The sequence below is a fragment of the Ranitomeya imitator genome, chromosome 1, assembly GCF_032444005.1.
Source record: "Ranitomeya imitator isolate aRanImi1 chromosome 1, aRanImi1.pri, whole genome shotgun sequence".
Taxonomy (NCBI): domain Eukaryota; kingdom Metazoa; phylum Chordata; class Amphibia; order Anura; family Dendrobatidae; genus Ranitomeya; species Ranitomeya imitator.
Genome location: NC_091282.1, coordinates 437486013 through 437498058, shown reverse-complemented (window position 1 = coordinate 437498058; position 12046 = coordinate 437486013). Strand labels below are relative to the sequence as shown.

The following is a 12046-nucleotide window of genomic DNA, read 5'->3' as shown; positions in this document are numbered from 1 at the left end:
AAGTGCATTCAATGTGGCAGAAGATTCCTCAGACAGCTATTGATAACCTCATTAATAACACGCCAAGGTATGTAAAAGTGTGTATATCTGCTTGTAGTACACACATTTGATACTGAATAAATTGAGATATTTTGAAGATTTGTTTTAATTTTTGTTACTTTATTCACATATCATTAATATACTTTATCTATCCATCCTGTGATCTTCATTATTGTCGACTTTTCTTTTTTCATGTTGTAATGTTATGAAGTGTATATTTGTATTGATGGAGCCTTTCTCTGACTCATGGTGCCCGTTGTTTGGGCAGCAAAAATCACCTCATAATTCATAAAGGTCAGAGCTCAATAATAGTTATTTTTCATTTTAAGTGAAGGTTTGCATGAATCACATTTGTGTAGTTCAAACATTAATCATATAACGAAGTCATAATGTACGGTATTTATATTTTGTAGTTTACAGGAGAAGCTGATCACCACTGGTGGTCATCCACATTTGGATAAGGTATGTGGCACAATTACATATTTGTTTAATAATGTTTCTTCTAACAATAGTAAATGTACTTCTGTGATTGTAGAACTTTGTTATAGTAATTAACGATCTAAATAAAGCAAGTTATTAATGGCCATCCATTAAATAGAAGTGTGGCAATAATACAAATAGTAACTTTAGATGAAAAAATCCATATTAAGGCTTTCAAGAATAGGGTTTTCCATTTTTGCGAAACAGTTACAAGGTATAATGTGTATCCAGTCTTACATCTGATTGTCATAGTCTCTGAGGACCTGATTTTAGAATAAGCTTTTGTGCTTTACTTGTTTCTACAGAATGCCAATAATAATTTCCTCCCCATTTGTAAGATCCTGTATTGGCACTTAAGCTCTTATCAGCTGCAAATCAAGCAATGTGAATAGGCTTCCTAGACTGTGGAAGTTTTTTTTGTAAGTGCATAATAGTATTGGAGGCATACAATGGCAGCTCAGGGGTCTCTTGCTGAGGGATAGTCACTATTTCTTTTTTCATTGTAATGACAGCCTTCATTTTAAAGGCACAGCATTACACAATCAGATACATAACAATGCATAGCTTCCTGGATATCCTACTCTTAGCAAGTAGGTTTATCTGTAGCTGCAAAGTGCTATCCAAGGCCTCATTCACTCATCATCACTACATTTGGTCAGTATTTCATCAGGGTTAGTATAGAAAAACCAGTAGTGGAACTTACAGAGCAAAACTATAGTTGAAAGACTTAAGGTACCGTCACACATAACGATTTCTTTAACGATTTTGTTGCTTTTTGTGACGTAGCAATGATATCGTTAACGAAATCGTTATGTGTGACAGCGACCAACGATCAGGCTCCTGCTGGGAGATCGTTGGTCGCTGGGAATGATCAGGACTTTTTTTTGGTCGCTGATCACCCGCTGTCATTGCTGAATCGGCGTGTGTGACGCCGATCCAGCGATGTGTTCACTGGTAACCAGGGTAAATATCGTGTTACTAAGCGCAGGGTCGCGCTCAGTAACCCGATATTTACCCTGGTTACCATTGTAAAAGTTAAAAAAAACAAAACAGTACATACTCACATTCCGTTGTCTGTCGCGTCCCCCAGCGTCAGCTTCCCGCACTGACTGTGTCAGCGCCTGCCGGCCGTAAAGCAGAGCACAGCTGTGACGTCATGAGCTCACCGCTGTGTTCTGCTTTACGGCCGGCCGGCGCTGACAGTCAGTGCAGGAAGGTGACGCCGGGTGACGTGACAGACACCGGAATGTAAGTATGTACTGTTTTTTTTTTTACTTTTACAATGGTAACCAGGGTAAACATCGGGTTACTAAGCGCAGCTCTCCAGCGACCACACAACGACTTACCAACGATCACGGCCAGGTCATATCGCTGGTCGTGATCATTCGTAAATCGTTTAGTGTAACGGTACCTTAACACGTGTTCTGTGTTTTGGAGACACTCCTGGTTTTGGCATACAAATACTGATAAAAGACTGATCAATAATACTGATGTGTGAATGAGGCCTAAGAGTGTCTATAAGGGTGTCAACATCACATCATTATAGCATGTCCCATCAGTCTCTAATCTACTTAAAGTGGTTTACAAAAGTATTCATCAACCCCCCTCCACCCTTGGCATTTTCCGTGTTTTGCTACCTAATAATTTGAAATTTCACTTGGTTTTTAGGGCTTGCATCGGTTCATGTAAAGAACATGCCTACAATTGTGAACATTTGGTTTTCTTTTTAATGTGACACAAACAACAAATAGGACAAAATAGCTGAAAACTTCAGTATGCAAAACTATTCACTCCCATAAAGTCAGTACTTTGTACAGCCGCCTTTTGTAGCAATTACAGCTGCAAGTTGATTTGGATAAGTCTCTATGAGCTTTCCACATCTTGCCACTGGGATTTTTGTCCATTCCTCAAGGTTAAACTGCTCCAGCTCCTTCAAATTTGTTTCCTCTGGTGAACAGCATTCTTCAAGTCTGACCACAGATTCTCAATTGGATTAAGGTCTAGGCTTTGACTAGGCCACTCCAAAACATTTACACGTTTCCACTTAAATCACTCAAGTGTTGCTTTATCAGTATGCTTTGAGTCATTATCTTGTTGGAAGGTGAACCTCCATCGCAGTCTCAAATCACTGGCAGACTGAAACATTTTTGCTCAAGAATATCCCTGTATTTCGCACAATCCATCTTCCCCTCAACTAGGACCATTTTTCCCATTCCTATATCATGATGCTGATACCACCATGTTTCACTGTGGGGATGGTGTTCTTAAAGAGATGAGCTATGTTGTTTTGGCGCCAAACATAGCGCTTATCTTGGTGGCTAAACAGCTCACTTTTGGTTTCACCTAACCATCTAACCACAGCACTTTCCTCCATTCACTTGGGGAGTCTCCCACATGTCTTTTGGCAAACTCAAAACAAGGCTTACAGTTTTTGTGTATAAGTAAAGGCTTTTTTGTGCCCACTCTCCCATAAAGGCCACCACTATGGAGTGTACGCTTACAAGGGTTGTATGGACAGATACTCCAGTCTCTGCTTGGGAACTCATCAGCTATTCAGGGTTACCTTTGGTCTCTGTGCTGCTTCTCTGATTAATGCACTCTTTGCCCAGCTGAGAATTTTTGTGGGCGGCCCTCTCTTGCAGATTTGTTGTGGTACCATGTTCTATCAATTTGATGATAATGGATTTGATGGCGCGCCAGAGGATCATTAGAAATTGTGATATTTTTTTTTAGAAACCAACCCTGACTTGTATTTCTCAACAACTTTCTCCGACTTTTTGGAGATCTCCTTGGTCTCCATGGTGTTGTTTGATTAGTGGTGCCTCTTACTTAATGGTGTTGCAGCCTCTGTGGCTTTTCAGAAAATCAGAAAAGGTGTGTATATGCTAACAGACCATGTTAGACCATGATTGTACACAGGCGGACTTCCTTTCACTAAATTGCCTAATAGCATCCGATTTTTTTGCACATCCATAGACTTGAATGGGTGAGTTTCATCCAACACACAGAAGAAACTGTGATTGTTGCGATTTTTTTGTTTCACCCGCAGATTCAATCATTGAAAAACATTGCTCATCTGCACTGCCTCATTTAGTAACATTGGTGCTAGTGCTGTCGGAGAGCACTCGGGCCGAAAATATGAGCCCTTACATTACTACTCATGAAGATAAGTAGGCGATACAAATATACCGTAGTAGGGAATGGTGTTTCAAAGAAGCGATTTATCAACGTGTACCATTGCTGTACTTCGACGCTCCAGTCAGGTTTAACATATCTATGGTATCAGGATTCTGTTACCAACCATTTCCCGTTTCACCTTCAGAGCCTCTCCACTAAAACGTGGTTACAATTCAGATTAGATTAGGTTAGAATATGCTGCATTGTGTACACTGTTTTCATCTTCTGTAACAATAGAGCCATTGTCAGTGCAGCCACATGCTGATCAACTTGACTATTTGCATACAATAATGTTGGCTATCATTCAGGGCCAGTGTTGTGATTTTAAATATACTAGTTTTTCACGTCTGCCCATATTGGAATTTTTCCTACGCTTTTTCAATGGTTCCCTTGTATTAACAAAGTAATGTGTATATAGCTGGTTCACTCTGGGAAAAACTGGCTTTTAGGCATTGAGTCAGGCTCCTTGCATCATAATGATTGGGATGTTTTTGTTATTTCACTTTAATTCTATCCCAGTTAAATGAGCTCCCCACCCGCTGTGCGGAGGGCACTTGTAAGCCATTGTAAGGGCTACTAGAGCCCCATTCTCCTTCCTCCTTACTAAATTTCAGAATTGATTTGCATGGGGAGCTCTTCATGTCTGTTGCTCAGAAATAAATGGGTTAAGGCTTGCTGTTCCTTACTTTTTATGCCCAATTTGTTGGCTTCCGGACACGATATCGACTGGCATTAGTCCAATGTGTATAGGGTGCTATACTCACCTACCTAAGTGACAATGTGCATGGACACAGCAGGGAGCACAGAGATGTAGAACAAAGGAAATTCATTTTTTATATTTTTTATACTGTGTATAGTTTTGCGCTATGTTCCTTCTGTAAACTGTCGCTGAAAATTAGCTTGGGTCATATATAATAAGTAGCAATATTAATTGTTTTTTAACAGGCTTTTCTAATATGGTATGCATTTAGCATGGGATGCATTTGTATATGTGTGCACTCCTCAAAATTGTGTAATACTAAATTTCTCCATGTGGGGGCACTGCAGGGAAACTGAATTGTTCCCACAAGATTTCCCCCTTGGATTTCAATGGATTCATACCGTCACAGTAGTGGGGCATCCTGCGACCAACCAATTCACCAAACAAGGAGATAGCACTTGCCATCAAATTCCACATTCAGACAAGGGCTACACAGCGTAGGAAAATTATGATCTTCCACTATAAAACAGCTGTACATAGCCACCAATAAATAGAATTCTTATAGAAAACATGTCATAAAACATTACTAATATACCATAAATATATGCAGTATGTTCCAGGCCAAGTGTGATTGACTATAAACAATACAGAAGAAAATACAAAGAAATCTGTCAGCTGACTGCAACATGTGCACTGCATTTTCAAATAACCTACTGGGCATGCTCAGGAAATGTGTCCCTGATTGGTTAAGGCTTACCGTATATATTTCTAGTCTATTCTAAATTCCACCATTCTCTCATTTCATCATCTAAACATGCCTTTTTATATAGGACTAGACTAGGGATTCCAATACCTCCATCTTGAGGCTTATAATGTGACATTTTTGGGGATATTCTTGTTTTTTTTTTATTAGCCCAAATAAATTTTAACAGCATAGATTGTAGTTTGAGTAATGTAGCTTTAGGAATAGGTAACTGAAGACATCTAAGGACATATGGTATTTTAGGAAGGAATAACATCTTACAAGTTTGGATCCTAGCTATCCATGAGCGTTCTAGCTTAGAAATCCTATCTAATTCTGGTTGAAGGACTTTAGTCAGGTCCAAGATATGAGTGATTAGATCTAGTCCCAAATAGTTAATACTTGTTTCTGCCCAAGTAAAAGGGAGGGATATTTTCAAGTGATCTATTAGATGTTTTGGACAGCTTATAGGAAGAATCACCAATTTAGGAGCATTAAGTTTATAATAAGATATATTAGAAAATGAGTCGAGAATATCTAATAAGAGCGGACTGAACAGGTCACTATTACAGTACATCATCCACATAAAACCCTATAGAGTGGGAGTCCTTCTCCACTTGTATCCCCTTTATATCCTTACAAGATCTTTCAGGATCCAGAGACAGAAGTGCACTGGGGGCAACAGATTTTTCAGCAACATAAAGCAGATCCAACATTTATCTCGTCCCATTCTTGGCCCTCCTTCCTGGGACAAATCCAATTTGGTTTGGGGAAACCAAGTGAAGAAGTACCCTATTAATTCTAAATGCCAGTAGTTTTGAGTATACCTTAAGATCCAAGTTATGCAGTGAGATTGGTCTAAAATTGTCATGTTTGGTAGTTTTACCAGGTTTTGGTAGTTGCTTCTAGGTACAAGGGAGCAATATTACTCTCTTTTTGCCAATGGGAGAAGAACCTAAGGGTACCATCTCACAGTGGCACTTTGGTCGCTACGACGGCACGATCCGTGACGCTCCAGCATCGCTCCAGCGTCGTAGACTGCGGACACACTTCGCAATGTACGACGCTGGAGCGATAACTTCACGACGTATTTGCGATGTAGAAGCCGTTGGTTACTATGCGCACATCGTATACAATATCATGCACACCTTTGTTACACCATGCGATCATGCCGCCACAGCGGGACACTAGACGACAAAAGAAAGTTTCAAACGGTCTGCTACGACGTACGATTCTCAGCGGGGTCCCTGATCGCAGGAGCGTGTCAGACACAGCGAGATCGTAAGTATATCGCTGGAACGTCACGGATATATCGCTGGAACATCACGGATCGTGCCGTCGTAGCGATCAAAATGCCACTCTGTGACGGTACCCTAAGTAAATAAGGAGATAATTGTCATGCAAAGATGTTGTAGTACTCATTGAGGAGTCCATCCGGGCCAGGAGTGGAAAGGGATTTAGTAGCTCTGATTATGGATATGATTTCTTTTACAGAAAAAGCAGCTTTAATATCTTGTAATTGATCTTCATTAACTTCGGGTAAATTGATTCAGTTGAACATTTTTTCTATATCTTGAATTTGTGGTTGGGGAAAAGACAAATCTGTTTGAAGATTATAAAGATTAGTGTAGTAGGCAGGCAGCTAAGGAATTTGCAATCTCCATTGGGTTTGCTATATTTTTCCCTTATTGGTCCTCCAAATTTTCTATTTTAGATCTAGCAGTGATTCTTTTTAATTCTACGGGCTAGGAGGGCGCCAGCTCTGTCTTCTATAGCATATTATCTGGTTCTGCATCTAAACACATTTTTTTCATGAACAACAAAATGGACCTCAACTCATTTCTCATTGATGCCAGTTTACCCGATTGTTCCATGGAGACTTGTTTTTTATGGGTTTCCTTCAAAATGGAGATCTGGGATAAGATTTCCTTAGCTATGCACTTTTGTTTTTTTTTTGCTGCCAATGCCATTATGAGAAATACACCTCTGACTAGCGCCTTGTGGGCAGCTCAGAAATTCTCATCAGAAACCTCTTTATTATCATTTATGTAAAAAAAAATTTAAATGAGTTCTGATATAATTTAATTTCTATTTTGTGCAGGTCTAAAGGTACCGTCACATTTAGCGACGCTCCAGCGATATAGACAACGATCCGACCTAAACTAGATCGCTGGAGCGTCGCTGTTTAGGTCGCTGTAGAGATGTCAAACACAGCAACTCCAGAACGATGCAGGAGCGATCCAGTGACGTACTTATCGTTCTCACTGGTTGTTAGCTCCGTGAAAAAACATTGCAGGCATCGTTGCTTCTGCTGTCAAACATGACGAATCACGCCGACCTGACGACCAAATAAAGTTCTGGACTTTTAGCGATGACCAGCGATGTCACAGCAGGATCCAGATCGCTGCTGCGTGTCAAACACAACAAGATCGCTATCCAGGACGCTGCAACGTTACGGATCGTTGTCGTTCTCGTTGGAAAGTTGCTCAGTGTGAAGGTACCCTAACCCCTTAATGACGGCCAATACGCCTTTTAACTGACCTTACATATAAGAGAATAGCCTCCCCATACAGGTGACAATCCCGCAGCTGTCGGCTGTACACTATAGCTGACAACTTTCTGCATCAGCCACGATCAGTGTTTGCGCCATCCAAATCTCTTTACCCTCTTAGATGCTGCTGTAAATAGTGACTACATCATTATAAATGGTTAACAGAGTGTGGGGGCTTCCTCTTTATCCAAATTGGTGCCCTCAGATCATGATTTCGTGGTCCTGATGCTTGTGATGGCAATTCATGGCCAAATAGCGGCCTTAGAGTCTGACGGCTGTTGTAACCTGTTCAGAAGTTAAAGGCATTTAGGTGGTAAAAATACACATTTTCATTTGTCATACCACTTTGCATTAATTCCTGTAAAGCACCTGAAGGGTTAATAAACTACCTGACAGCAGTTTTTGATATGTCAGGGGGTACTGTTTTTAAAATGGTATCACTTTTGGGGGTTTCCCAATATATGAGACCCCTAAAGTCACTTCAAACATGGATAAGTCCCTAAAAAAATAAATTTAGTAATTTTCTTTAAAAAAAATGAAAAATTGCTGCTACAATTTTAAACCTCCTAAAATGCTAAAAAAAAATAAAAATAACATTTTACAAATGGTGCTGATGTAAAGCTGACATGTGGGAAATGTTATTTATTAATGTTTTGATGTGGTATGACTATCTGGATTAAAGGGATAATCATTCAAATTTTTAAAATTGCTAATTTTTTTTTAGATTTTTCTCAAATTTTTGATATTTTTTAAAATATGTCACGAAAAAACAGTTTCAAAATCACTGGGATTTGTTGAAGCGTTGCAGAGTTATTACCACATAAAGTGACACTGGTCAGATTTAAAAAAATTGGCTCTGTCACTAAGGGGTTAAGGAGAGATGAATTTAGTTCATTTTAATCAACATTTTAATCAATAGATATTTGAATAAGTTCGGCAACTGGATGTATTTAAAAAAAATGTTCCTCTGCTGAGATAATCTTATAAATGTGCCCTTGTTGTTTAAAGGCTGTGTCTGACTGTGAAGGAGCATGGTCTGATCATACCAAATCTCCTGCGCACTCTAGGACGCTGACTTACCGCCGCTGCACCCGTCCCGCACGCCTTCCTCTTTCTGTTGCTGCAGCCCATGGTCTGCTCACAGCTCACAGATCCCCAGGTACTGTGCTTAGGGCACGCGCACTCTTAGGGCAGCGTGCAGTGTCCTAAATTGTCCTCAGTCAATGGCTGGGAGACTCTTATTATTTAAGACACCTCCACCTGATAGGATGTGCCTGATCAACATGTTTTGTCTCTTAGTCTGCACACTTGCTAGTTATCAGGTCCCCTGTCTGTGTGTACTCACCAGTATCCGCTTGTTTCCGCCAGTACTTGCCTGTAACTGCTTGCTCTGCTTGTTCCTGCTTGCCCCTGCTTGTGCTTTCCAGCATACCTGTCTGCACCTGCCGAGCCAGTCTGTATACCAGCCCTACCCACCTGTACCAGCTGAGCCTTTTCTTCTTGGCCATTCCAGATTACTGTCCCTGTGGGGTTCATCCTGGTGTAGCACCTGGAGTCCATCTGGAGCAAAGTCTAACACCACCATCAGGGGCTCTAGTAAAGGGTCAGGTGTTCAACTAGTTACTCCCCTCCAGGCTTTCCTCGGACCACGGCACAGTGCACAGTGGTTCCACCACTCCCATTACAGTTTGCTCAGGTTTTAGAATCCACTGGCTCTTAAGCTTCCTCTGTCTCTGACCTGTACTAGGAGGTCCCCCACCAGAAAGGCCAGCAGGACAAACTCATCTCCTATCTGCGCACAGCGGCCATCGATTTAGACACACTGACATCTGCAGCCGCATCCACCCCTGCTCAAGCTGCAACAATCCCAGTCATGACGCACCAGAATACCGACTATGTTCCTGGTTTGCGACCCCATCTGTTGTATCCACCACACTATAACGGTGATCCCTCTCTATGCCGGGGTTCATCAATCAATACACGCTGCACTTTGAACTTTTGGCACACCAGTTCACTTCTGATAGATCCAAAGTGCCATTTATCATGTCTCACCTTACTGGCGAAGCTCTGGCATGGCTCTATTCCCTGTGGGAAAGAGGAGGTCCTCTTGTTTAGAACCTCAAGACTTTTTTAGAAACCTTCCCCAATGTCTTTGATGAGCCTGGCTGTGTTTCCTCAACAGCATCTTCTCTCCTCCGACTGCGGCAGGGAAACCTCACAATGGGCCCGTACAATGTCTAATTCCGTACTCTGTCCTCTGAGCTCGCCTGGAAAATTGAGTGTGTAGAAATTAGGTTGCACTCACGATGTAATCAGTACAATATAGAGTAAATAAGTAAATCTTCCATTAGGGTGCTACACCTTCTATGGAAATCAAGGTACATACTGAGAGAGAGAAAGACCAATACAAAAAATGGTGTGCTCACCTGATTTAATGCAATCAAAATTCATACAACTTTATTGATAACATGGACAAAAAACTAGTTAAAAAACTCTGAAAACATGGAAACATGGTATAATAAGCTTCCAACATCTCTGAGAATTGCATCAAGTAAATGGGTGTAACAGATATGCTATAGGCGGCACCCGAGAGGTAAACATGCTGCTAATAGCACCTAATATATGGAAAACCCCAATAGAAAATAACATGGCATGGTATAAGGGTCGCAGTAAAGCGGATAAACTGCAATTGGAGATGAGCTCCAGACAAAAGGGCAAGTAATCAGAAAATAAACAATTGTGCTTAAATATTGCCAGCAAGTAAAGGAATATGCAAATGATCTAAAAAATGTATATTGCATATTCCTTTTCTTGCTGGCGTTGACCCATTTTACCTCGCCTTCTGTCGTCTCCTATCCTTGCTGACAAATTAATTCAATATATTTTTCACCTCGATGGGGTACCTCTCCGTATTGTCTCTGATAGAGGTGTCCAATTTTCATTTAGCTTCTGGAGGGCTATCTGCAAACTGCTGAATGTCACCTTGGACTTCTCTTCTGCCTATGATCCGCAGTCCAATGTCCAGGTAGTGCGAGTTAATCAGATCCTGACCAAATACCTGCGGCACTTCATCAATGCTCACCACAGTGATTGGGCTGAACTTGGGCCAAATTGTCATAGAATAACCATGTGCGTGAATTCTCTGCTAAATCCCCATTTTCTGTGGTGTTCAGTCAACAACCCAATATTCTGTTTCCTGTGTCTACTACCACCGACATTCTTGCCTTTAAAACTCTCCTAAAGGACTTCTCTAAGATCTGGGAAGACACCAGGATCTCTTTAATGATATCTTCCAGATGGATGAAGACACACGCAGACAAGAGACGTCTGGACTCGCCTCTCTTTCGTCCTGGGGATAAGGTTTGACTTTGGTCAAAATATGTCCGTCTCAAGCTACCCTCATATAAATTGGGTTCTCGATTCATCGGTCTTTTCAAGGTTCTCAAACAGATTAATGCTGTAGCTTACAAGCTCAAACTCCCGGCTTCTCTACGAATCCCCAATTCATTTCATGTGTCTTTCCTCAAGCCTGTTGTCTTCAGTCCCTTCTTCAAGGACCCAGGTATCACTCATGCTCCTGTCAGCACTGAAGATATTTTCGAGGTATAGAATATTCTAGCCATTAAGAGGGTAAAAGGGAAATCATTCTGAGGAGAGGGACAACATTCATGCCCTGCTCCTCCTGGAGAAATTTCTTGCTGGCCTGAAGATAAGGGGGTGTAAAGAGGGGAGGGGGGGGTACTGTAGCTCCAGCGTCCCTGCATGCTCTCTCACTCCTCCAGTAGGGACGCTGACTTACTGCCACGGCCCTTGTCCCACACTCCCTCCTCCTGTTTCTGCTGCATGAGGTCTGCGCAGATAACTGGGCACTTTGTTTAGGGATCGCACTCCCTTTCCTCTTAAAGAGACTGCGCGCCTTCCTAAAGTGTCCCTAGCCAATGATTGGGAGACACTTATTATTTAAGCCACCACCAGTTTCCGCTAGTACTTGCCTATATCCGCTTGCTCTGCTCGTTCCTGCTTGTCTCTTCAAAAATGCAGCGTTTCCTGAATGTGGAAACATACCCTTAGGCTCCCAAGGATGACATCACAACCTTATATTGGATTAAAGAAAGGTTTATTGTAGCCACAAGAGCTCTGATCAATGTTAGAACAGAACTGCCTCCATTATGTTGGGGTACAATTCTTATAGTAAATTACAGAAGGATGTACAAGTAGGAGGGTCTTAGGAAGATTATCATATAACCAATCATATTACAGTACAAACAATTAGCAACCAATCAGAATATGACTAGAGGTTACATAAAAATGATTCTATGTGTTTATGCTAATAGAAAAAGATGCAACGCAAGTGGCT

At 41.3% G+C, this 12046-nt stretch overlaps 1 protein-coding gene across 2 annotated transcripts in view; it reads left to right on the top strand.

Moving 5' to 3' along the window:
- The window catches only part of LOC138675501 (zinc-regulated GTPase metalloprotein activator 1B-like), a 241759-nt gene that overhangs the window by 167227 nt on the left and 62486 nt on the right, over positions 1-12046 (top strand). For both annotated transcript variants that reach the window (XM_069763812.1, XM_069763805.1), the window contains one exon: positions 453-501. In XM_069763812.1, the coding sequence (XP_069619913.1) occupies positions 453-501 (49 nt within the window). The remainder of the gene's footprint in view (positions 1-452; positions 502-12046) is intronic.